General features: G+C 46.2%; 1 protein-coding gene and 1 long non-coding RNA gene across 2 annotated transcripts in view; both read right to left on the bottom strand.

Moving 5' to 3' along the window:
• Positions 1–27,501, bottom strand: part of Micos10 (mitochondrial contact site and cristae organizing system subunit 10) — a 29,498-nt gene that overhangs the window by 1,843 nt on the left and 154 nt on the right. The window contains exon 2 of the mRNA XM_052716186.1: positions 288–335. Within this exon, the coding sequence (XP_052572146.1) occupies positions 288–335 (48 nt within the window). The remainder of the gene's footprint in view (positions 1–287; positions 336–27,501) is intronic.
• LOC128096538 (uncharacterized) lies at positions 4,445–27,496 on the bottom strand. The gene is made up of 2 exons (XR_008213668.1): positions 26,988–27,496; positions 4,445–11,037 (listed from the first exon to the last, which is right to left on the bottom strand). It is a non-coding gene; the product is annotated as an uncharacterized LOC128096538 (long non-coding RNA).

Raw genomic sequence — 27,501 nt, 5'->3', positions numbered from 1 at the left:
AGGAGCAGGGGCACTTCTGGCCCACTTGCCTTTATTACCAGCAAGCCACATCTCTGGGTCACTTTAGAAATATGTGGGCATGCGGACTGGCCAGCACGAAATGCAGGCTTTTGAAAGGATGTCATGGTTAAGACACCAGGCAACCCTGACTCACTGCCCCCAGGGAACACTGGAGATGTCCAACCCATGCAGACTGAGTACACGGTCTGTTGAGCTCATTTTACAATGGACCAGTTGGCAGCGTTTTAAGCAGACACTGTAGTGAGAAGCTGGTGAAAGTCACTTACTTTTAAAGAAGGTGAGAGAGAAAACAACTCCTAGTCCAAAACCAGTCCCTGCAAAAATGGAAAACAGTGTTACAATGCAGTAATCCAGCAACCCCAAACAAAGGGAGAATGAAGACCGCTCCGAAGGAACAGAAGACAACAGACTCCTTTTGATAACGTGGAAGTTGCTTTCTCGTTGCTAACCTTTCTCACTGACAGGGACACGGCAGTGCCTCCGGTCTATGAAAAACTTTATTCCCTATCATTTTGTCCTGGAGTGTTGCAAGGTGGGAGTGAGGGTGGAGACCCCAAAAGACTATTGTAGAATCTTCTGCACTGACCAGTAGTAGCCGCCTACTTCACCTCACACAGGGAGTCACTAAAAAGCCCCCCTTGTCACTTTGTTTCTCCGGGTGATGCTTAACATTTTAGGAAGAAGGAATGGTCCAGAACAATTCCCAAAGGCTGCACTCTCACACAAGTCAGTGTCTAGACAGAGGGAGAAGGGCTTCTCTTTGCCAGAGCTGGGGATCCTATCTGAGCCCTCATGACAGGCAAAGACTGTATCATGGAACTACATCCCCAGCCTTGTTAACGCCTCACTCTGAATCTCAGCTTGGAAAAAGTTCTGGCTTTTAGGATAAGCTGACTCAGAATTCGTCAAACCCTAGTTCTGATGCCAACTTCAAAATTTCTCATTAGCCCACACGTAACCTACACCATTATTTAGTTATTTTCTTTTAAAAGTGAGTAAATTGAAGCCCAATTTAAATAACAATGTTGGCGTGATCAACTCAGGTGCTAGCTGTATATTCTAATCAAGGGCATGAAAACCTTCGACAGCCGTTCTACAAGGACCCGCCCCACGGTGTCTACTAACAAACTCCTCACTTTCACACAAGAGTGCATGAATTTACTTCTCCGCCACAGCCAAACTGGCTCTTTTCCTTTTCAGACTTATAGACCAACAGATTCAGTTCAGAACCCTGGTGCTCTGATTTGGTTCTGAGACAGAGTCTGGCTATGTAGCCCAGGATGTCCTCCAATTCTCAATCCTCCTCCCTAGCTCTGCTGGGATTATAGACTGCACATTGTGCCCCGATTATTCTGAAGTTCTGTGTGTCTGCTCCACAGCTCAGCAGAGCCTGAGACCAACCTCTTTATGAGTAAGCCACACAAGTCCTGGTTCTCCCAAATTTATGCTGCTGCTAAAATCTGGTGGGTTTCTGTTGCTGTTTTGTCTTTTGAAGAGGCACCCTGCTAAGCAGCCCAGGCTGGTACTTTGAAGTCCAGCCTGCCCTTGGCCTGAGTGCTAGGATTATAGGTGTGTACCGCTCACCGCCCAACTTCGTGCTACTGGGACTCTAAGTTTCTTCTACTGGGCTAGGGATATGGCTCAGTGGTACAGCACCTACCTCCCATGCATAAGGCCCCACGTTCAGCTTCCAGGATATCACATACACACACAGGGACAGACATATACACACGCAGGGGAGAGGGAAGAGGAGAGGAAGGGAAATGGGGAGGGAGAAAAGTAGAATTCTCTAGGTAGTGCAACACAAAACCTCGGAGTACTCTTCAAGCAAGCTAACTTTTCTGTTCTGAAGAAGAAAACCTCACCATGAGCAAGCAAGGTATGTATTTTTGATCCAGGAACTCTGTCACCCATGCACAATCTAGTCGGTGTTAGATTCAGTACAGTACACATGCTATTCACACCAATAGTTTCTTTTTATTCCTTTACTTCCCCCCCCCCCCCAACAGGGTTTCTCTGTGCTGTTTTGGTGCCTGTCCTGGATCTCACACCATAGACCAAGCTGTCCTCGAACTCACAGCCTGGCTCTGCTGGGATTAAAGGCGTGCGCCACCTCCGCCCGGCCTTTACTTATTCTTTTGGTGTGTATGCACTCATTCATGTGTGAAGGCCAGAGAACAACCTCAGGTATTATTCAAGAAACATCAGCCTTTTGGGTTTTGTTTTTTTTGGTTTTTTTTTTTTTTAAGATTTATTTATTGATTACATATACAGAAGAGGGAGCCAGATCTCATTACAGATGGTTGTGAGCTACCATGTGGGTGCTGGGAATCGAACTCAGGACTCTGGAAGAGCAGTCAGTGCTCTTAACCTCTGAGCCATCTCTCCAGCCCTTGTTGTTTGTTTTATATAGCATTTTAAATTTATAATTAACTTAATTTCACATATCAGTCACGGATTCCCCCGTCCTCCCCCCTCACCCCCCAGCCCTCCCACCCCCAATCCACCCCCCATTCCCACCTCTTCCAAGGCAAGGTTTATTTTGTTTGTTTTTTAAGAAAAGGTTCTCTGTGTAGGCCTGGCTGTCCTGGAACTTGCTCTTGCTCTGTAGACCAGGTTGGCCTCGAACTCAGAGACCTGCCTGCCTCTGCCTCCCAAATGCTGGGATTAAAAGCATGTGTCATCACTGCTGCCCAGCTCAGCCTTTTTTTTTTTTTTTTTTTTTTTTTTTTTGGTTTTTTTGGAGACAGGGTTTCTCTGTGTAGCTTTGCGCCTTTCCTGGAACTCACTTGGTAGCCCAGGCTGGCCTCGAACTCACAGAGATCCGCCTGGCTCTGCCTCCCGAGTGCTGGGATTAAAGGCATGCACCACCACCGCCCGGCAGCCTTTTGTTTTTTAAGAGACAGGTTCTCGCTGGCCAGAGAGCCTGAGGGATCCACCTGACCCCACCTCCCCCATGCTGGATTATAAGCACACCTCTAAAGCTGGGCTTTTGTTTCTTTTCAGTGTGGGTCTGAAGACTGAAGTCAAATCCTCATGGCTGAATGGCAGGCACTGTACTAACTGAATCACCTCCTTGGTCCCCAGGATGATAATTAATACTTTCTTTTGTTTTTTTTGGGGGGGGGTGGTTATAGATACAGGGTCTCACTATGTAGTCCTGACTAGCCTGGAATCACCATGTAGACAAGGCTAGCCTTGAACTCACAAGAGATCCATCTGCCTTTGCTTCTTCTGCTTGGATTAAAGACGTGCACCACTTCGGGCGGTGGTAGCAAACTAATCCCAGCACTCGGGAAGCAACAGCAGGTGGGTCTCTGAGTTTGAGGCCAGCCTGGTCTACCGAGTGAGTTCTAGGATAGCTAGAGCTGTACACAGAGACACACTGGAGTGGTGGTGGGCATCAGCATGCTCAGCAGGTTTTTGGTCATTATACCACATACAGGGCCATGCTGTGTTTCTTTCATAGACAGACAAGTACCAAACATGTGGCAACAACAGATTACATGTGTGATGGTGGCACACAGATTTCCATGGTGTTGAAACCGGAACCAGCGGTGGAAGAAGAGACCAGAGAAAGGCAAGTACAGGAGGACAAGGCAGGAGAATTCCCAGGGATGGGCCTAGCAGCTGCTTTAAGACTCAACCAGCTCTGTACAAAGTTAAACAGGACCTCACACCAAGAGGCTGTTCATGGCCCACTCTCTGCCACCAGCAAACCCAGGGAGAAAAAGGCAAAGCAAAGCACCCTGGGTCTCTCTAAAGAGGACGCCTCCAGCAGATCAGAGGTACTCCAGAAGTGTCATTGTCATCACAGGCAGGGACAGTTCCCTGTGCTTTACTGCAGCTGACCGGAATTCTAGTAGATTGTGAGCTGGAGCTGGAAGAAGGTGCTGTGAATGATTCTGACCCTAGGAACAGGTCCAGGCCTAGGAAAATGCATGCGCGCAGGTTGCCAAATTCTAGCAAAAAATCATTTTAAACGTTAAAAGAAAGGTATCCGGCGGTGGTAGCACACACCTTTAATCCTAGCACTTGGGAGGCAGAGGCAGGAGGATCTCTGAGTTTGAGGCCAGCCTGGTCTACAGTGCAATCTACACAGAGAAACTGTCTAAAAAAAAAAAATTAAAAATTAAAAATAGAGGAGATTGCATAATATGAAAGGAAATACTTCTACTACACAAAGTGTTTGTATTTTAAGCTAAATGCAATTACAAAGGAATAAAAAAGGTTGCCAGGAACAGTGGCCATGCCTGTAATCCCAGCAGAGGCAGGAAGATCTCTGAGATCAGACCAGCCTGTTCTACATAGTGAGTTCCAGGCTAGCCATGGCTGCATAGTGAGGCTGTGTGTGTATTCGCATTACTACCCAGCCACTGACCCTTACACTGCACTCCATAAGCCTGTTTTCTTCTTAAAAACAAACAACAGAACACCAAAAGAAGATGAGCTAAGGTGAATTCACTGTTGATGAGAAAGCACTTTAAACAAGGGTCGTCTGAGCACAGCACACCTGTGAAGTCTGCAGGGACGGCTCCAGTTGGTGTCCAGCTGCTCCACAGCAAGCTGCACTGCTGCACTTCCACCTGTCTGCACCGTGCTGCTCTGACACTCACAAGTGGCTTTGGGCACAGACACTTGCCACAGTGTTAGAGCTACCACAGCATGCAGTACAGTAATGTGCTCCTGAGGTTGGCAGCCTGGGAGCACAGTCACCGGGACCTTGCCTCGGTGTGCGGACTTACCCTGTTCATGCCTAAGTACAAAACATGATCAAACAATGAAACCACCTAAGGATGCGTCTCTAAGAATACAGCCGCACAGGTGACACCCTGGATACACAGCTGGCCTCTATGCCATGTGAATTCTAACTAAAATCAGCTATGGCACTATCCAATACACCCTATACTATGAACTATTTTGGTGCCAACTTTAAAATGCAGTATCTGAAAATCAGTAATGCCATCCCAATTTCCATTTCAAAAAAATCATGGGAAGGTCGTTTGCCAAGGTTGGTCTGGTAAGTAGCCAACAGAGGCTGGCATAATGAAAAGGAAAGGGAATTAACGCTGAATGTTACTCATGAGTACCCAGCACCTCCTTTCCAAGAAAAGTTTTTCATTTTATTTTATGGTATGAGTATTTTGCCTACAGGTATGTCTGTGCACCATGTGCGTGGCTATTGTCCATGGTGCCAGAAGAGGGTGTTGGATCGATCTTCTGGAACTGGAGTTCCAGATGGTTGTGAGATGCCATGTGGATGCAGGGAATCGAATCTGAACACACGCCGCCACCTCCCCACCCCCACCCCCCGCAAGAACAGTCAGTGTTTTTAAGTATTGAGCCATTTCTCTAGCCCAAGAAAATTCTTTTAAAACGAACAGTTTTGTTTTCAGTCGTGCTAGTACAAATCCCAACAATGGGAAAGGGAGGCAAAAGGATCAGGAATTCGCCGGGCAATGGTGGCGCACGCCTTTAATCCCAGCACTCGGGAGGCAGAGGCAGGAGGATCTCTGTGAGTTCGAGGCCAGCCTGGTCTACAAAGTGAGTTCCAGGAAAGGCGCAAAACTACAGAGAAACCCTGTCTCAAAAAAAAAAAAAAAAACCAACAAAAAAAAGGATCAGGAATTCAAGGCCATTCTTAGCTATATAGCAAGCTCAAGTGTGTGGTGGCCACATAACTTTAATCCCAGCACTTGGGAGACAGAGGCAGATGAATCTCAAAACAACAAACAAACTAAAACTATGATGGTATACCCTTGTTTTCCAGATGTAGAAAATAACTTGCCCAGAACAACCTATTGCTTATAATAGTCAAGTGTGCCCAATTCTGCCAGTCTTAGTTTGCCACTGTCCCCAGTAATCCAGACACAGGATTCTCCTCTGTTTTCAGCCCACCAATACTACCTTCCAAAGGAAATTGGAGTGTCCAGATTTCTAGAAGCAGTGAAGTAAGAAACAGTTCAAACATGAACCACGTTCTCCATGCACCAGCCCAGAGTGCTAGGCAACCAGGCTAGTAACAAGCCCACACAAAGCCACAGGGCTTGCTCAGATTCCTTCCCAGAACCCTCCTACCACACGTGTCACCCAACAGTCGACCTGGCAGGACTGCTCCAGGAACTTCAGAGGAAGGAAGCCACTGCCATGCTACACCAAGCCCAGGAACCTGCTATTGCTTGCATGGTTGAAACGGTGGGAGGTTCGGTTTCAAGGCAACTTGCCTCACCCTTGCAGCTGGAGGGTAGTACGGCAGATGGGTACTGAGAATGAGGTAAAGGGTTTAGACTGGCTCACAGAGGCAGGCCAGTGAAAGCAGGCTAGTCTACAATAGGGGATTTTGTGCGTCTCCATCTGGAGGCAAGTTGTTGGCAAGGGAATCAAAAGCCCGGAGGAAACCATTTTGGCAATTTTCTTGTCCCTTTAACTCCATGCCTGTCCCTTCCATTTTCCCAGAGGAAGAAAAGTTCTTTGATGCCCAATGCTTCCTAGCAGCAGACAAGTGAAGCTCAGCTCACTGCTACCAGTACCACTCAATCAAAAGACGAGACATGTCCACACCAACCAAGAGCCTCCATCTCAAGAGTCCAGATATGAGACCAGCCAGCTGGCTCCTGCCAATTACACTTATCTGAAAGTTTAACCAAGCTCAAAAACCCCAGGCAGACAAGCCAAACCCAGTTCTCAAGGAACCTTCTCTGTGGTCTTAATTAGATGGGGCTGCTACATTGTTAATTGTTAACAGTGACTCCCCCCACCATTTCTGTATTTGTAAGATACACACTAACAAGACTACTCTGCACATGAAAAGGGATCGCATGTCTTTTTCACATGTAATATGGAACCTGCAGTCAGAGATGACAACAGTGGAATGCTGACAGCCCTACAGAGTCAAGCCCTCGCTCGCTCGCTCGCTGGCTGGCTGTTCAGTTCTCTTTGAAAAGGCAGCATGCTGCTTCAAAGCCGGTCCCACCTGGCCCGGACGGCTCTGCAGCTGCTTCCACTCAAGACTGGCACCTCCAGGCCAGGTTTAAGCTTTAGAACAATACAACAGGAAAGGTTTGCCTTACAACAAAAACAAACCAACACGGAAAGAGAAGAGCCTTCTCTGCCGTTGGCCACTTTTTCTTGTTGTTGCATGACAAGCTCTTTTGGAGGAAAAAGTACAAAGCATTTTTCACCTCCCCCTGGAAGCAAATATTTAACTATGAATGCAGTTTATATAACTTGGCCTCCCGGCTCGGGCATTCTCAAAAGCCCATGCTGTCTGAAATGACAAAGAACCCTCAGGTACAGAGCGGGTGGCTTATCAGCACACATCTCCGCATGGCAGAGGGACAGGGGAAAAACAACAGAGGAGCCTTATGGAATCGACATTAGGCCCAGAGCCCAAGTTTTCTGCAGCCATTTCTTTAGGAGAGGAAAAAGAATTGCCATCAATTCTCTCAAAGGTATTATTCCAAATCATTCTAACCGTGCAGGCTGAGGTGAGTTTGGTGCCCGAAAGCGTGTCAGTAATGAGCAAAGAAATACCTCTTTTGGGGGGGGGGGGGGTAGTTTCTTAACTGGTCATCTGGGTTTTTTTTTGTTGCTGCTGTTTTGGCTTTTCAAGACAGGATTTCTCTGCATAGTCATGGCTGTCCTAGAACTCTCTCTGTAGACCAGGCTGGCCTTGAACTCAGGGAACCACCTGCCTCTGCCTCCTGAGTACTGGGATTAAAAGCATGCACCACCACCACCCAGCTTGATATTAGTCTGTAAATTACTATTATTACGTGTGTGTGTGTGTGTGTGTGTGTGTGTGTGTGTGTGTGTGTGTGTAAGGATTACTTTGCAGAAGTTGGTTCTCCCTTCTGATCGTGGGAGTCCTGGGGAGCAAACTCAAGTGCCTTTACCTGCTAAGCAATCACTGGCCTACCTGACACTATTTGCATGTTTGTCTTAACATTCAAGGTTTAATTTTTATTTTATGTGTATGGATGTTTTGCCTTCATTTATGTATGTGCACCAAGTGTGTGCCTGATCCCCTGGAGCTGGAGTTACAGATGATTGTGACCCACCACATGTGGGTGCTGGGAACCAAACCCAGTTCTTTGCAAGAGCAGTAAGTGCTCTTAACTACTGAAGCATCTCTCCAACCCCTGACACTGATTAATAAAAAGAACAGAGGATGCAATTTCCATCAACCACACAGTACAGATTTATCTTATGCCTAAGTGCGTGTGGAAGCAAAACTTAAAGGTACCAAGTGCATGCTGTACGCCATCACTGGATAAACACGGGGTGCACCATGTGTTGGAGGTCAGTATGAGCACTTCCAGTTAATAGCAACTTCAGTTCAGATGTAGAGGAATCTGCTCCCAGGCTCTAGATTAAGTACAAAGCTCCACATCACTGCAGATAAGGAAATAACCTGCAGGAAGCCCCAGGCAGGCACCACAATCTGACTGGGAGGGAACTGCTTTCAGTGCCAGCCTCTGCACAGAAAAGCTTGAGTAACATGTGGAGGGGCTGTGGGACCCACTCTGCAGAGGCCAGAACTGCATCTCACTCTCACGAAGGATGATCAGTACCAGAGGAAGAACAAAAAGTCACACAAAAACCACCCTAGGACATTTCTTTAAAAAAAAAAAAAAAAAACACTCAGCCTGGCAGTGGTGGTGCACACCTTTAATCCCAGCACTCAGGAAGCAGAGGCAGGTGGATCTCTATTGAGGCTGGCCTGGTCTACAGTGAGTTCCAGGAAACTCCAAAGGCTACACAGAAAAACCCTTAAAAAACAAAACAAAAATAACAAACAAACAAAAATCACTGGCTGGGGAAGAGCCTGGTTAAAAGCACTGGCTGCTCTTGCAAAGTACCCCTGTTTGATTCCCAGCGCCCATATGTCAGCTCACAACCATCTGTAACTAGTTCCGGGGAATCTCATGTCTTCTGACCTCCACAGGCACCAGGCATGCATGTGGTGCATGCTCAGACATACATGTACATAAAATAAAGTGAATAAATATAATAAACAATTTAAAAATAAACATAAAAAATGTCCTCGGGGTGGGGGGGGATAAAGGCTGTAGGCCTGTAGCCCCATCTACTTCTGAGGCTGGACAAGGGAACCCAGGTGTTTAAGGCAAGACCATCCTGGGGGGATGTATCAGATTCTTAAATGACCATTACTAAGACCTCAGTGTATACTTAACATTTTAAACAAGGGTTCACTATTCATAAGCTTGGACCCAGCATAGTTATCAGGGCTAAAACTTAATTTGTATCTAAAAATTAAAGTTGGAAAGCAACTTCACTTGATTTTGCATAGCTCATCTCAATATTAGGGGGAAAACTCTCATGAACTACATTCAACCGGTGGTTTACAAATGTGAAAAACTACAAGAATTCCTCAGTCTTGATTCCCTCAGCACTGTACACCCAACAACGGACGATAAAACAGACAGGCTTAACACTGGCAGGACTACTCTCCTGACTGTGGCACAGTGGCCCCAGGGCAACCCTCCAACCTTGGGTCACTTACTTTACCAGGCCAGGCCCAGCCTGCTCAGCCCCATCGAGAATAGCACTGCAGTCTCTAGTGCTTCCTGGTGAAGGGTTCAGGAAGAAGTAGTAAGCTATTCATTGTTCAAATAGATCTCAAAGACGTCAAAAGCACAATAGTTAATCCTGTCATAGAGTACAACTCACTGACTCACACAGGATCACTTTGATCACGTGAGCCACAGCTCAAAATCTGTTCTTTTCCCACTCAGAGCAGTATGAATGTTTGCGGTTCAAGGCCAGCAGTCACTAGGGCTGGCCTTGAACCACAAACTCAAAAGGATGTGTACCATCACACCAACTCTTTGTTTTCTTTAACAGAGACTCCCTTCAGCTTTATTGTTCAACTGCATCATTTTGCTTTAAAATGTAATAAAGATTTCCCTAGCATTGTCTTGTTTAATAAAACTATTTATGCACTGAAATGGACTGAAACAAATTGACACATTTTCTTGTCAATCATGTTTCTATTGATGCTATTACAGTCAAAAGCATTTGTTACTACAGAACAAACAAGAAAAGAACACGGGACAGACTTCAGTGAGAACCACATTTCCAAGAAACATTCCTGATTTATGAAAGACGCTCTAAGCCCAGCTTATGAGATTAAAAAAAAAAATACAGTTCTAAGTCAGCTCTAAATGGTGCTACTTAATCCTCTAAGGCAAAAGCTGGCTGTCCCAAGTGTCCACAGGTGAATGCCAAGTCCTATGAATTAGCCAAGAAAAGATGCCAGTGCCAGACCAAAGTCCAGGAGCCGGTGACTGAGACTGTGTTGACTGGCTTCTCAGAAGTCACTCCTGCTTTGGGCTCTGTAGGAAGGACTGAGAAGGTGGCTCTTTCATGGGATTTTGCTGGAGCTGCAGGAGCTGTTTAGGTGAAAGTCAATCACTAGGATTCTAAGCAGAGTGGGCAGAGCAGTCAGCAGGAAGACACAGAGGCTGTGTGGAGGTCCTTATGGAATGCTCTGCTGGAGGAACCCAAGTCTTTTAAAGCAGTGCCTACAGAGCACACTTCAACTCAAACACTGTACAGCAGGACCTCAAGAAGGCATAAAGAAACATGGCTGTAGACATTTTACTGACATGCAACTAATTAATTCCCATGTGGAAATACTATGTTGGAAAATAAGAAGCAGCTCGAAGATTTATCATTAGAGAGGCTGGGAAAATAACACAGAATTATTAAGTTTAGATAAACATGTTAAATAAATGCTCTCATCCTGATGGGTGTGCTTTGGCTCTAACAGCAGTGTTGAGCATTGCACCACCTTGCAAGCTTTATTATGACCCATCTCACAGGAAGAAACAAACAATTCAGAGAGGTTAAGTGACTTACTCAAGCACACACACCTGAAACAGCCCAGCTTCAACCCAGGCTGCCTGACTGTACACATCCTGGAGAGCAGATGGAGCTAGATGGAAAGGCCAGACCACACAGGAACCCAAGTTCTGGAGGTAGCAGACATTCCTGAAGAGGCGGAAAAGGAGTAACATGATTGAAGTTGCACCCCGGTCATCTGAGAGGTGTGGGAACAACCTGGAGTGCAAGAGATACTTCGCTGGCATAATTCCACAACCTAGCAACTGACAAGTATGAGTGTGTGTGCATGTGTGTAAAGACAGGGCTGTCCATAGCAGACAGTAACTGCCTTTTAATAGCAAATTCTCTCAACTGTGACCAAGTTTTCAAAACATCTACAGTGGGCTAGAGAGGCGGCTCAGCAGTTAAAGAGTACTGGTTGCTCTTCCAGAGACCTGGGTTAGATTCCCAGCACTCACATGGCAGCTCACAACCTGTAACTCCAGTCCCAAGGGATCTAATGCCCTCTTCTGGTCTCTTCAAGCACTGCACAAATGTGCTATACAGATATAACCAGGCAGAATACCCATACACACAAAATAAAGGTTTAAGAATGTTTTTTAATCTACATTGTGTTTAAGAACTTCACAGTAGCAGAATGAAAAACCCTCACTAGGTAGGCACTTGCATTCCTGGATTCAATTTCCTCACTTAATCTTTATAATAAACTTCTATGAGCCACATTTAAGAGAAGAGAAACTGAGGCTCGGCAAAGTTAAATACTTGCCTTCAGTCACACATGGGTAGACTGGCAAGTGTTTAAACATTATAATCAATTTAGACTCAGCACAAGAGACTAACTCTTCCAAAATAGAGTCTGGCCAGTAATTTGGGCATTCCCTAATTATACCAACTGAATACCTACTGTGTGCTGTTCTAAGCTCTGGGAAAGGACATCTCCACATAAGTGCACTGTCCAGTGTTGAGGTGGGTAATGATCAGAAACTGGAAGCCTAAAGGGCTATGGCAGAAGGAGGTGAGAGTGGGCTGTCAGGAGCTCCCTGCTGCGAAGTTATCCAGCTGGAGGGAGGAGGTGAAGCAAACTGGCCTTTGTGTCATGCTAACCAACACTGCAGCCTCATGGCCGCTGTCCACTGAGCAATGGGGAAGCTGTAGAGGGCTCCCAATGGGGACGTGGCCATCAGATGTACACTTTCACAGCTGACTCTGGCAGAATGAGGATGGAGTTAAGAAGCACCATAAAAGACGGAGACAGCAGTTAGGGTGAGGGAGACCAGCTCCCTCTTTTTCCCCCCAGGGTATTTTCGAGCAGGGAGAAATGAGGAATATGTAGATAAAAATACAGAGGAGGCAGCTAGAAACATAGGATAGCCTCAGGAGGGCCTAGGTCAAAACCCACCAGCCCCTTCTGTCCCTACTAAAGAGCTTTTAAAGGAATGCAAAGGAGTGGAGCAAAAGACCGCCCCCAGCACAGCCAAGTGTAGACTATCCCAACCACCTGGTGACCATGCACGTGGTCAAGCCATTCCTAATGCAGCCCTGCTGTGTAAAGCAAGCTCAGATCTAACTAGGAAGCTTTTGTGGGCTCCCACATTAGGGGAAACAGCAGGAGACAGGATGCAGACTTCAGAGTTCTCTCCAAAGAGGCGGATTGGGTTTGTGGTACTGCTCTTGGAACCCAGGGCCTAAGCAGCTGGGTGAAGTTCTACCCCTGAGCCACACCCTAGGCCCTACGAGCAGTCTGCAGCTTCTTCTGCAACTTACACTTTTCTGTCTGTCCTCAACAGTCCTCCCTCTCCCATCCTAGATTTCCATGCAGGCAAAGGTGGAACCTGCTTTTAAAGTCAGACAATACAAAGTAAAGCCAGGCTTGGGTGGCACTAGGAACTTCTAAGGATCAGGGGTGGCTGTGCCTGGTACCAGTGTTTAGCTAAGGGATACAGAGGGAAGGACACAGCAGAAATCCTGGAAAAACGATTAATGGAGACAGCAAAGGGACAAACATTTTCTTAAAATACATTTTTTTAATTGTGTGTACGTACGTTCACATGTATGAGTGATGTGCCTGCCAAGCCAGAAGAGGGCAACAGATCCCTTGGAGCTGTAGTTAGAAGCGCTCTGACCTGGGCTCTAGGAAGTGAACTCGGGTCCTCTGGTTTTTGTTGTTTTGGTTTGGGTTTTTTTGTTTTGATTTGTTTGTTTGTTTTTGTTTTTGTTTTTCCAGACATGGTTTCTCTGTGTAGCCCTAGCTGTCCTATAATTCATTCTGTAGACCAGACTGGCCTCAAACTCAGAGATTCACCTGCAGCAGGACAGTGGTGGTGCACGCCTTTGATCACAGCACTCAAGAGGCAGAGGTGGGCAGATCTCCGTAAATTCAAGGCCAGCCTGGTCTACAAAGTGAGTTCTAAGACAGCCAGAGTTACAGAGAAAAACCCTGTCTTAAAAACAACAACAAAGATCCACCTGCCTCTGCCTCTCAAGTACTGTGCATGCACACCACACCCAGCTGAACTTGGGTCCTCTTTAAGAGCAGTAGTACATGCTTTTAAACACTGAGCCATCCCACCGGCCCCAGGACAAATGTTTTTGGCATGAATCAATGTTTTTTAAACTTAATACTCACACAGGTGTTTGCAAAGGTGCTGGATGGACCTGCCTCACTTTCAGGACTTCTGTCAGTGGCAACATTTCTTGCTGCTTAAACTGCCACAGACAGGGTACAGTGAGGAAATGACACCGCAGAGATCTCTGCTGCCCTTAACTGCACAGCTCTACGAGCTCCAAGTTTGTACTAAGCTCTCCAAGAAAGAGCCCAAGAACACAGTTCTTGTGAACTAAGTGAAGGGGGAAATGCTCTAAAGTAGCAGTTAGAAGCAGATATAAAGTCCAAGTCATTCACAGAGTACAGCCTCTCTGTGAAAAGCTAAGATGAGTGGCTTTTAGTCTGATGTGAAGAACAAAGTCTGAAAGTACCAGATTTCAACATTATCATCTGAATGATGACAAGAACCTGGCGGCTTCTAGAACAAACCTTCCTATTGAGTGAAGGATGGAGCTCAGTCTCATGTGCTTCCGTTTCAGATCTATGAAGGAAGAAGTTTGAGTGGTCTAATTTGTACAAGTTCAGACAAGAAAAGGAGGAGAAGCAGCAGCATTTGTTTGAACTCAAAAACACTTTGTCAAAGTACTTGGAGAAGAAATCTGTCCACCATTATGTCAGCACACTGCAAAAGCAATAGATGAGCCAGGCGGTAGCACACGCTTTTCATCCCCAGCACTCGGGAGGCAGAGGCAGGTGGATCTTTAAGTTTGAGGCCAGCCTGATCTACAGAGCAAGCTGCAGGACAGACAGGGCTACACAGAGAAACCCTGTCTCAGAAAACAACAACAGAGAGATGAGTCTAGGCACTCTGACTTGGGTTACATAGTGAGACACTCACTGTCTTAGGGTTTCTCCTGCTGTAAAGAGACACCATGAGGCACTGAAGAGATGGCTTAGAGGTTAAGAGCACTGCCTGTTCTTCCAGAGGGCCTGAGTTCAATTCCCAGCAACCACATGGTGGCTCACAACCATCTATAATGAGATCTGATGCCTTCTTCTGGCCGACAGGCATGCATGCAGATAGAATGCTGTATACATAATAAATAAATAGATATTTTAAAAAGAGAGAGAGACATACCATGACCACAGCAACTTTTATTAGGAAAACATTTAATTGGCTCGCTTACAGTTTCAGAGTCTATTATCATCATGGTGGTGAGCACTGCGGCTTGCAGGCCGACAGGGTGCTGGCTACATCTTGATCAGAAGGCAACAGAAGTGGACTATGACACTGGGCGGTATCTTAAGCACAGGAAACCTCAAACCCAAAGTGACACGCTTCCTCCAACAAGGCCATACCCACTGCAACAAAGCCACACCTCCTAATAGTGCCACTCCCTATGAGCTTATGGGGGCCAATTACATTCAAACTACCAGAGACACTGATTCATTTTTTTCTTTTTACAAACGATTATCTATGGGTAGGGCAAAGCACGTGCCGAGTAGGCACAAAGACCCGAGTTCAGGTCCCGGCACCAGCGGAAGGGATGTGGTAGCAGTACCTGTCTGTGACTGCAGTGCTCCTGTAGCAAGGAGAAAGGTGGAAGGAAGGAGCACACTCTCCAGCCTCTGGGCCAGCTAGCCTGCTCTGCATACAGGGAACAAGAGACCCTGGGGAAGGTAAGGACCAATGCAGGTTTTCCTCTAGACACATATCATGTGACACACTACGTTGCCATTTTCACCCCTTCCCCCTCTCCTGCTGGAACCCTCCTCCCCCAGCAAGTCCTCCTGGGTTTGACCCACTGGGTTCAATTACTTTCTTACCCAGGCATGGTCTGGGAACACAGTTGCTTAGTGGTAGAACGCTGGTCCAGCATGTCTGAGAGTCCATCCCCACCCAACCCAAGCACTCCCCCTCCCCGTACACATTTGGGGCCAGCAAGGTAAAGGCAATTGTTGCCAACCCCCAGAACCTGAGTTTGATATACCAGAACACACATGGTAGAGAGAACTAATTCCCACAAGTTGTCCTCCACATGTGCAAGCATGCACACACACACACACACACACACACACACACCACAATAATGTAAAAATTTTAAAATAAGTACATGCCTGTTCAACCAGAACTGAAACCCACAAACACTACCTCTATGGTACCCTCTATGGCCCGTTCCTCCCTCTCCCCTTAGTCTCCTGAAATCATTTACCTACTTTTTTTCATTATATTGTGGAGTATATTTTCTAGAATTTTATATATAACTGGAATTGTAAGTCAGAGATAGCACAGTGAGTTCCTTTTATGACTGAGTTTCTCAGTGTAAGCTAGTCCACAACTGTTGGTTATCTACTCCTCAGCAGATAGACATCTCAGCTGTCTCCAGTTGGGGGCTCTTAGGAACAGACACTCCTGAGTGTCCGTGTGGACTTGTCCTAAGAAAGGGCTGACACTGGGCCAAGACAGCCTCCCAGCCCTCTTCCACCAGTGCTGCACAGCGTGAAAGTGCCCCTTACTTATCTCAGTGATTCTACTGTACAACTTGTAAAGCCCGGCGATTCTAATGCTTAATGGCATAGCTCAATCTTACCACATCTGTCCCGTGATTGCAGACGGAGCTGTCCTTTCCTGTGCTTAGTTACTGGGAGTAAAACTTCTTTTCAAGCATCCTACATAGTTTTTCTTGTGATCAGCGTTCCCCATATGCTGAAACAAGTCCTCTCTCTGTCGGCTGTGTGCACTGCTAAGATCCTCTCCCATTCTAAGGCTTCTAAAATCTCCAGGTGTCTTTCAGAACTCAGTTTAAAATGTGAACAAGTCCTGTAGCTTTTCTTTGTGAGTGCTGCTCTTTGTGTCCTAAGAGCTCTCCTCCGCCCTCAGTTCACAGGGACTCCTCTCTACTTTTCCTTCCCAAGGTTTTGCAGCTTCAGCTTTTACAATCAAATCAGGTCCATTCTGTCTCTGTGTGGACACAGCTGTTGCTGCAGTTTGTTGAAAAGATTTTCCTCTCCCCATTAAACTGTGTGTGTTAAAAATGAACTGGCCACACACACATTCTTGGCCTATTTTAGACTCTGTACTACTCTGTGTATATCCTTCCTCCAATACCACCCTGCTTTGTACTTAAGCAGAGTAATTAAGTCCCCAGCTCTGTTCTTGTTAAAAATTACTCTGCTAACACCTGTAATCCCAGTACTTGGGGTCAAGGGTTGAGAAGATCACTCCAAGTTCAAGGCCAGCATGGACTACAATGAAACTGTCTAAAAACAAACAAAACAACAACAAAAACCCCTTTGTGAATTTGAACTGTTTATAACTTTGCATAGATTATTTTCTTATTTTTTAATTTTGGATTTATTTTATGTGTATGAAGTTTTGCCTGCATGCAAGTATGTGTACCACATGCATGCCTAGTGCCCAGAGAGGTTAGAAGAAGGGGTTGGGTCCCCTGTAACTGGAGTTATGGATGGTTGTGAGCCACCATGTGGGTGCTGGGAATCAAACCCAAGCCTTCTGGAGAAGTAGCCAGCTGCCCTTAGCCACGCCTCTCTAGTCCCTCATACATATTTGAAAGTCAGGAAGTGCAGCTTAGTGATACAACATAGAAGCAGCAAGCATGCACCATGGCCTAGGATTTCATCACAGCACCAAAACCCAAACCAACAAGTCAGCCTCTGAATTCCCATACAAGCCTTAAACCTTAGTTCTCTCACTAGAAAAACAAACAAAAACAAAAACCAGTCCTAGCAGGGTGTGGTGGTACATGCCAGTGATCCCAGCACTTGGGGAGACTGAAACAGGGAAAAGTGAGTTAGAGGTCAACATGGACTCACTCACAGGTGAGCCACAGCTAGAGTAAGACCCTTTCTCAAAGGAGAAGATATTACAATCTCCCTGTTTCTAGTAAAAAGGAGAGGAGGAGCAGGAGGAGCAGCAGCAGCAGCAGCAGCAGCAACCAGGTAACGTGTCCGTGTAGCAGACATGCCAGCAGCGAGTACTGTACTGTCAGCGGCTTCCCCCCTCTCTTGGTCTCAGACAAGCTCCAGTGGAGCGATGCCCTAATTGTACCAGGAAGTCAACAGCCACGGCAAAAATATTACCACACCAAACAACTTCTATAAGTAAATATTTAAATTTTTACTTGGACTCAATCCTGAAATACACTTGCCAAAGAAAGCAATTCAGCATATTTACTAATAAACTGTTTCAGGCCACATTTCAGGAAAGCATAAAACCACAGCAGAACACAATTTAAATGTTTTCAAGTTCCATATAGCGCCTAATTACATTATTCCGTAATGCCCACAGGCAATTCTCCAGGAGGATCACAATGTCCACGAGGTGTACTGCTGCTGCAAACAGAAAAGTGCTCACACTGCTCTGAAAACCACGCAGCAAACAAAGCATGACTATTCAACAATTAACATGGACTCATTTGAAACCTGAACTCGACAGAACCAAGAGCCTTTCAAGTGTTTAGTTTAGCCTGACTGATAATACTCCATGAACAGCCAGGCATCAGCTTACAAACTTGGGGTACACAAAGGCACTCCCTGGTGAGCCACCAATGCTGTGGTAACCCAAACTCATCAGATGAACTGGTACTTTAAGAAAAACATGAATCTGCTTTCTTTCTTTTTCCATGACTTCATTCAACGACCTCCTTCAGTAAAATGTTTAGTAAACAGCTTTAAACAATCAATCTAAGTAGACTTGATTATTGGCTCTGCTGGCTAAATGAGAAGCAGGTCAGGCTGAATCCATAGTGTCCTGCTTTCCTAGCAAGGGAGGGACAAGGCCAAACCCTCTGTTTTCATGAACAAAGCAACAGCAACTTCCACCTCTGACTGAGCTGCAGATGACCCACTCCAGCCATGCCACATGCCACCAACAGCCACATACAGGTTTAGTGCACTGTCTTAGGTCAACCTGCCATCCATGGACTCCTGCTCCTGAGTTCTGCTGTTCACCTCATCCTCTCAGCCAGATTTTACCTTAACACACTAACCCATATCCCCATTTTCCTTTTGCCCCCAACCCCCTGCCAATTTATTCTCGTGTGCTTGAGAGTGACTTTTCTGAAATCTGAAATTCTATCATGTCCCTCTTAAAGCTCAACAGTCAATAAATTTCCTCAGCGTTAATTAAGCTGAGCTGCCACACAATCTGGCAATTCCACTCCTAGGTACACACCCAAGAGAAAGGAAAGCCTTTGTCCAAATAAACCTTGTCACTTAATCATAGCAACATTATTCAGAACAGCCAAAAGTATTTACAGGATTCTGGGGGGCAGCTCTGTGCGTGAAAGCACTTGCTGCCCACTCAAGTGTGGCAACCCAAGTTCTGGTGGCTGACACCCAGGTAAAAAGCTCAACATGGTAAGAACTGGCATTCCTTTGGCAAGATGGGATACAGAGGCGGGAGAATGGCCCAAAAGCCAGCAGGCCAGCAGGTCTGGCTTCCACAGTGAGGCGGCAGAAGAAAGAGAGATTCTGCTTCAAACCAAGATGAAGGAGAACCAACCCCTGAAAGCTGTCCTCTGATTTCTATATGCACTATATGCACCCAGTGTTGCCCACATCCTCACACACAGTACAAACGACTTTAGTGAATAAACAACAGATGAACTGCCTCACTACTACATATCATTTGTAACAAAAAATAATGATGCTGGGCGGTGGTGGCAGAGGCAGGTGGATCTCTGTGAGTTCCAGGACAGGCTCCAAAGCTACACAGAGAAACCCTGTTTCGAAAAAAAAAAAAACAAAAAATAATAATAATGAAATACTGGCACATACAACATGGATGTACTGTGACAACATTAAGCTGGGCTGGAAACATGGCTCAGTGGTTAAGAGTGTGTGCCGCTCTCATACAGGACCCAAGTTCCTAGCACCTACATCAGGCTGCTCTATCACCTGTAACCCCAGGCCCTCCCCCTCACGTAAACACACACACTTAAAAATTAAATCATAAAAAGAGCAAGAAAACATTAAATTAAGTGAAATACCACAGACACCAAAGACCACATGTTGTGTTGTGTTTCTGTTTAAAGATAAGAGTCTTACACTGTAGCTCAGGCTGGCCTTAAGCCCCAACCAACCTTCCAGATTCTGCCACTTGAATGTTGAGATTACCGGCATGAGCCACCACACCCTATGCCACATGTTGTATATTTTCATTTTGCAACGTGTCTGGAAGAGCTGCGGGGGCTAGGGGCTCCAAATGGGAGCACCGGTGTCTGGGGTTTCTGTGGCAGGAACAAATACTCTGAAGTGAGACCGGGAATGGTCGCACAATTCTGTGAATAAATACTTTAAATAGAATTAATAGTGCCTGAAATACACCTCAACAAAGCAGGTTTTGGTTTTTGGTTTTGGGTGTTTTGTTTTTAGAGACAGGGTTTCCCTGTGTAACAGCCCTAGCTGTCCTGAAAATCACTTTGGAGACCAGGCTGCCTCTGCTACCCAAGCACTGGAAATCCAAACTTTTTAATATGTGTAAAGACTCCCCTCAACTACCTCCTCCCTTCTACCTTTCTTGTCTCAATTCTGATCCCTCCCCCACATGAGCTCTTTAACACACTTCCCAGGCCTCTGCCACTAATAAATAGTAGCCGCAAGTATGGGCTTAGGGAAGCAGACAAAAGGGGCTGAACACACTATGCAGCCAGAGCTCTCGGCCCCTACGGGCACCCATGTCCTCATGGGAGAAATGTGAAGAATGCCCTTCCAGAGAACAGGAGCTGAGGAAGACAGCATGCTGAGTGCAGTTAAGAGCTGTCACCCCATCATCCTGGAGTGACCCAGACTTACTTCCTTTCTTTCTTTCTTCCTTCCTTCCTTTCTCTTTTCTTTTTTTTCCCCGGAGACAGGGCTTCTCTGTCTGCCCTGGAACTCACTCTATAGACCAGGCTGGCCTCATTTAAAGATCTGGCTACCCCTGCCTCCTGAGTGCTGGGATTAAAGGCATGCACCACCACTGCCCAGCTCTGATTTTCTCTCCTCTACGACACAGGACAGCTTCTAAGACCTGGAACACTCCTTCTACCCTCTAAGTCTACATATTCTCAAGATAGAAAATGTCACTCCCTTCTTTCCCAGAACCTCAATATGTGTGCACCACCCTCCACTCCCAGAGCTTATCACAGTAACTAGTATTAAACTATCTGAGGAAGTACACTCTATTTTATTCTAGTGACAGAATCTCTTTCTGTAGCCTACTAGGCTGGCCTTGAAGGTCCATATACACATGAACATGCACCAACACACATGCACACAAAGAAAGCGAACAATCCCTATGCAGCCCAGAGTAGTAAATCCAAACTGAGGGCACCAGCTCTGCAGAGACCAGAACAATCAGGCCTCCTCCAACTGGGGCACTCTGCCTTCCATGCCCACTAACAAAGACTGTGTGCCTTAGCTGAGTGGTGATGCACCCTTTAATCCCAAAACTGCGGAGGCAGAGCAGGCCGATCTCTGTGATGAGGCTAGTCTGGTCTACACAGTGAGTTCCAGGACAGCCTGGGCTACACAGAGAAACCCAGGCTCAAAAAACAAAAATGAAACAACTGTGTGCCCTTTTCATGCTGTCACACTCGGGGGTGCACAGGCTGAACCACTCAGCACATGAAGGAAAAGGGGCAGCACAGCCCTTCAACTGAGAGGAAAGGAAAACCAGGGCATCCCAGAAATCTGATAAAACTTAAAAATCAATCCATAAAATCAGCAAAACCATTAATGACGTATTCACATATAACTAATGGGACATGCCATTCATAAAATGTAATATTCTTCATTCCTTTTTAATTTCCTGCAATAAAGCTCTGGCACTTCTCTTAAAGCAACATCACTTGTTTAAATAGCAAGTGCTCTCTGCTCTATGCTCTCACTCAGCCTCTCCCAAATAGTTCTTACACCACTTTTTATTTTCTTTGTTTGAGATAAGGTCTTGAATTTAGCCTTGGCTAGCTTGGAAATCACTATGTAGACTAGCCTGGACTTGAACTTGCAGCAATCCTCCTGCCTTTGCCTCTCAGGCTTTAACACTACTTTAATGCTAAGATCTCTTGACCATAACTTATGCTCCACAAGGAAATAAAAGTTGGTTTAAAAAAAAAAGCTGCCCCCCTCCCCACGGGAAGTGGTGGCTCATGCTTTTAATCCCAGCACTCTTGAGGCAGAGGCAGGCAGATCTCTGAGTTCCAGGCCAACCCGCTACCCAGAGAAACCCTGTCTCGAAAAACAAACAGAACAAAACAAAACAAAACAAAACTCCCCAAGAGTTTAAAGACACATGATCAAGTATGTGAACTAGCAAAAATTCACATAAAATAGTTGACTTTTTAATTTAAATGCTAATTGATTCAGTTAATAAATATATTCTGAATCTCAGATATGGGCCCAGAACATGGGCTTCAAAATTCTCAGCAATACATGCCATTCACTTAACAACTACTGTGTCGCTCACCAAAAATCAAGTTTAGAAACAAACTGCAAACTTCAGATGGCAATACCCACTTCTAGGGAAAAATACTTTGACCTCAGCAAACAGGTCACTAAAGAACTTCCTAAGTACCAATAGGGTTGTCAGCACAAACAAAGTCATATTTATGGATGAACACAACCAAAGAGGAGGGTAAAATGTGAGGCGGGAGTGTAGTCTGCCAGAGACTGTGTTTAACATGCTCTAGGGCCTGAGTTCGATCCCCAGCAATACAAATGGGGCAGTACAGGAGACAAAAGGAAAAGAATACGGGTTGTTGAGGAAATGTGCAAAATTGATGCAATGAGCAAGGATCTGTCTGTCTGTCCCTTGGTATCTTCTGTCCAAAGTCAGGGAGCCATGTCAGATAATCTATAATTACCTATTCTTCAACACTAACTGCAACAAGATAAATGGGTAGTTTAACAGGAATTAACAGGGTAGATTAACAGAATTAACAGGGGAAACAACTGTTTCTCGGGGTCTAGAAAGATAGCTCAGTGGTTAAGAATGCTTGCTGTTCTTGCAGAGGACCTGGATTTGGTTCCCAGCACCCAAGTAGGTGGCTCACAACTGCTTCAAACTCCAGCCAGTGGGTCCAACACTGTCTTCTGTGGATAGCCACACTCAGTAGTCTATAAAGGCAGACACACACACAAGCACAAAAACAAATCTTTTTAAAAAGGGGTGGAGTGTGGTGGGGCTGTAGTTGGTGCTGCATTAGTCTGTACATGCAAGTGCAGTACCCAAGGTGGTCAGAAGAGGGCATCAGATCCCTTAGAGCGGGAGTTAGAGGTGGTTGTGAGCTGTGATGGAGGTGTTGGGAACCAACTCAGGTCCTCTGAAAGAGCAGTAAGTGCTCTTGACTTCTGAGCCCATCTCCAGCCTGAAGAACGCTTCTTTTTTTTTTTTTTTTTTTTTTTTCTGAGACAAGGTTTCTCTCGTTCTGTAGACCAGACTGGCTTCACAACTCACAGAGATCTGCCTGCCTCTGCCTTCCGTGTACTGGGATTAAAGGTGTGTGCCACCATCGTCTGGCTAAGAACACTTCTTAAAAGTGCCCAGTTGTACAACACTTGTAATAAAAAATAGTCCTCTTGTGGCTGGGGGTACAGCTCAGAGTTAAAATGCAAGGTCTTGGATTCCACCCCCAGCACTCAGAGGGGCTCACAGTGGCTTCCATCCAATCACAGTGGCTTCTCTGCAGTCTTCAGAGCCAGAGCAAAATCATCAAACAGACCTAACTGAAAATTGTAGTGACTGGTTCTCCCAGCCTGCATCTTATTCCACATCTCAGTGCAGACTGTCATTCCCTGAGGCTCCATCTCCTTTCTCAAGCGCTAGGAAAGCACTTGGTGAGGAAACTCAGAGAGCGCACAACACCTCTGGGAACCTATAGGAACTGGTAGAAGAGAGCTACAGGAGAGCAATGTTCTTCAGTCTGTGGACCCCGGGTTCCTGTCCCTTACGTTTCTGCTCTTTCTCTAAGCCCAGTGTCAGTGGGTCAGCCCACTAGAGTCTCAACTCTGGTGCTCCCTCAAACCTGAAAGCCTGTTCTCAAGTGTTACTGGATCATGTTCAAACCCAACCATTAGAAGTGACTAAAATCATGGCCTGTCCTCACTGTGGTCTGGTATGTACTGGGATGTACAATCAGTTCTGTCTTGTGACTTAGTGTGATGAGGCTTATCGGCACCCCTTCAGCTTACTCCAAATGCTGATCAAGCACTTTACCAGTGGACCAGGAAGATGGCTCAGTGGGTAACTGGTGACCTGAGGGAGAACCCCAGGATCCACACTGTGAAGGACATAACTGAATCCTACAAGTTGTCCCACTGACCTCCACATGCTCACCATGGCAGGAACAAACACACACAAAATAAAAATTGAAATTAAAAAAAATTACCATGAAGGAAAATTCCAGTCTTGGTGCTATTCTTCTAAGAAATGCAGACAAGCTAATCAGATGAGAAAGAGGAGAGACAATCACCTTGACCGAGTTCCTACTCTACAACTGGCTTAAGAAATGTTTTCATATGCTTAAAAATATCCACTTACAGCCGGGTGCGGTGGCTTACACCTGTAAACCCAGTGGGGGTTTTTTTTTGGGGGGGGGGCAGAGGCAGGCGACTTGAAGGTCAGGTGGCCAGCCTTGTCTACAAAGCCAGCTCCAGGACAGCTAGAGCTGTTACACAGAGAAACTTTGTATCGAAAAACCAACAACAAAACCCTACTCATGTAGTCGGGGTCTAGAGGACCTGGTAGTGAGGGGGAGCTGAGGATTAGAAGGAGAATCAGAAAGATCAGTAATTCCAGGCCCCATTACATTTCCAGTTTGAAGACAGTCTCAAAAAAGGTATTTTACTTAAAATTAAAAACAAAACACTACCCAAATGCAAGCCGCTGTGCAATGGTCTTTCACTGGAGGCTCTGCCACTCTCTAGTCAATTCAGAGGCTCTCCAGCAGAAACTACTTCACTCTCGGTGCCCTCTCATCTCTCCACACTGTCTGGCCTCACTTCACTATTCTGCTTCTGTCCGCCCCCCCTCCAGCAGCACCAAACTCACCTCAGCTGCTACCACCTCAGACACCCTGCAGCATCAACACTCACATACCACCATGCCTGCTTAGGTACCTGCAGTCCATGCTAAGGATCTACAGCTTTCTCCTGCAGGTTTCGGTGGAGGCGGGTGTTTGGTTTGGGGACCGGGTCTACCTATACAGCCCAGGCTGACCTCAATCTGGACGAGATCCATCTTCCTCTGCCTCTTGTGCTGGGACCAAAAGTGTGTGCTATTATGCCCACTTCCTCCAGTTTTCTTTACCTTTGGTTTTGTTTTGTTTTGTTGGTTTTCCAAGACAGAGTTTCTCTGTTTAACAGCCCAGGCTGGCCTGGAACTCACTGTCATCTGCCCACCTCTGTCTCCAGAGTGCTGAGGTTAAAGGGGGGCAGCCAAGTTTTCTTATCCTTTTAGGTTGATCTCCATTCGGGGTTGAGGAATAGATTTTAACAAAAGCAAAGGAAAAAAAAAAATTAGTGGCCGGGCGGTGGTGGCGCAAGCCTTTAATCCCAGCACTCGGGAGGCAGAGCCAGGCGGATCTCTGTGAGTTCGAGGCCAGCCTGGGCTACCAAGTGAGTCCCAGGAAAGGCGCAAAGCTACACAGAGAAACCCTGTCTCGAAAAACCAAAAAAAAAAAAAAAAAATTAGTGAGGATGAGGAAGAAAGTGAGTGACTAAACCTTGTCTCTGCAGATAAAGAGCATTCTAAACTCCCTATCATACTGTTTAGGGACTATGCTGGTATATAAATCTCCTCTCTCAAATTACAAACCATTGAAAATAATTGTCTATTTTTTGTTTTTTGTTTGTCTGTCTGTTTGTTTCCTCGAGACAGGCTTCTTTGTATAGTCCTGGAAAAAATAATATTTTGGGCTAGAGAAAGGGCTAAGTGGTTCACAGCACTTGCTGCTCTTGCAGAAGACCCAGGCTCAATTCTCAAGTCTCACAACTGTCTGTAACTCCAGCTCTAGCAGATCCACCACCCTCTTCTGACCTCTTCCGGCAGCAGAAATGTACATGATGCACAGACATGCATGCAGGCAAATCACTCATGCACAGTAAGTATAACATTTTTGGCCACTTCCAGAATAACTCATTTCTAATAACAACCTAGCCCATTTAATGCTCCAAAGCCCTCTAAGATAGTAACAGTTACTGACAACTTAAAATAGGAAATAGGGGTAGGGTCATTAGCTAACTTGCCCCTTGTGGCAAAACTGGTTAAGGCTAAATCTGGGAGAAAAAAGTAACTGTGACAAAATACTCCATGTATTGATTCATCCTGAATAATTTTTCGACACAGGGTTTCTCCATGTAGTTTTGGTGCCTTTCCTGGATCTCACTCTGTAGACCAGGATGATCTCAAACTCACAGAGATCCGCCTGGCTCTGCCTCCCAAGTGCTAAGATTAAAGTCGTGTGAGACCAGGCTCATCCTGAATAACTTCTACACTACACTCTTCTGGGGTTCAGGGAAAAAGGGTGAGAAAAACAGAAATTCTTAAGCTTAGAACTTCACTAAGCTTCAGATTTTATTCTTTCCTGATATCTTCATCTAAGGATATAATCCTAAATTCTCTGAAAAAAAATTTCCATGCAGTAAGTATAAAATATGAACCTATGTGTGATGGCACACACCTTTACTCCCAGCATTTAGGAGGCAGAAACAGGCAGATCTGTTAGTTTGAGGCCAGCAAGGGCTGTACATGGAGAGCCTGTCTCAAAGAAAAAGCACTTTAATTTGCAACAATAAATGTTAGTACAGCAGAAAGAGACTTGGGGGACTGGGGAGATAGATAGCTCAGTAGGTAAAACCCTTGCCTTAAAAGCATGTGGACTTGAGCTCGAATCCTCAGCACCCAAGCAAAAATCCTCCTACTGGGGAGGGAGAAACAGGCAATTAAAAAAAAAAGCTCAACTGGCAGCCAGTTTTGGCAAATTGTTGAGTTCCAATTTCTGAGATCCCCTTTCAAAACAGAAGGTTCACACCTTTAATCCCAGCACTCCCGAGGCAGTAGCAGAGAAGGTCTCTTGAGTTTAAGGCTAACCTGGTCAACACAGCTTTCCAGGCCAGCCAGGGCTACATACTGAGATCCCGTCTCAATAAAGAAATGAAGGTAAAGAGCTATTGAGTAAGACACCACATCGACCTCTGACCTACATATCAATACCTGCAAGGCACAGGTGGCATACACACACACACACACACACACACACACACACACACACACACACACGAGAAAGATGCAGAGGAGGAGGATCAGCCGCCATCCCGAGACCCAGAGCCAGAAATCCTAGGGGAAATTCTAAACTTATGCCACAGATTAGCAATGAGATTCCAGGCAAATTGCTTCACTGGACTCACAACGTGGAAAAACACTCACACCTAGTTTCAAGCAGCACGCCTAACATCTGCAGCACACTAAGTGGGATTCCCTCGGTGTTCCTTCCCCAACCCCATGACCTCATAAAGTGTTTCGTCACAGAACTCGCGTGGAAAAGACAACCTGGAGTAACAAGGAGGCCTGCAGTGACCACGATCGTACTGTCTGGGGCAGTTCTTCCGGAGCATCACCACCGTCTCCAATTCCAGACCCGAGATAGTCAGATTCAGATAAATGACGTCCCGCACGACAGCAATTCCCGCCGCGGCCCCGCGGAGGCTATAGAACGCCGCTTTGACCTTCTTCCGAAGGCAGCTTTCTCCCAGCTGGGGAGCAGGGTGGGCTCCGGCAGGGGACGTGTGGCATGGAGTGGCAGAGCTCCACGGCGCCTCCCGCACGCTTTCCCACTCCCCGAGCGCCGCTTCGCCCCCGAGCCTGCACCTCCTTCTACCCCGGAGCTCGCCCGCGCCCTTCCGCCAGCCGTCCCCGCCGCCCGGGTTGACAGTCACCTGTCGGCGCCCCGCAGCTCAGAGCGCACCGCGGGGCTGCAGCAGGCCGCGGCCTGACCCCTGCGGCTTTCCGTCCGCGCGCGGGCCGCTCGGCTCCGGACAGGGCCTACCAGAGAGAGACGCGCTCA

The sequence above is a fragment of the Peromyscus californicus genome, unplaced genomic scaffold, assembly GCF_007827085.1.
Source record: "Peromyscus californicus insignis strain IS unplaced genomic scaffold, ASM782708v3 Scaffold_5__1_contigs__length_169319896, whole genome shotgun sequence".
NCBI lineage: Eukaryota > Metazoa > Chordata > Mammalia > Rodentia > Cricetidae > Peromyscus > Peromyscus californicus.
Note: the sequence above shows the minus strand (reverse complement) of the source record. Positions and strands in the feature narration are given on the sequence as shown.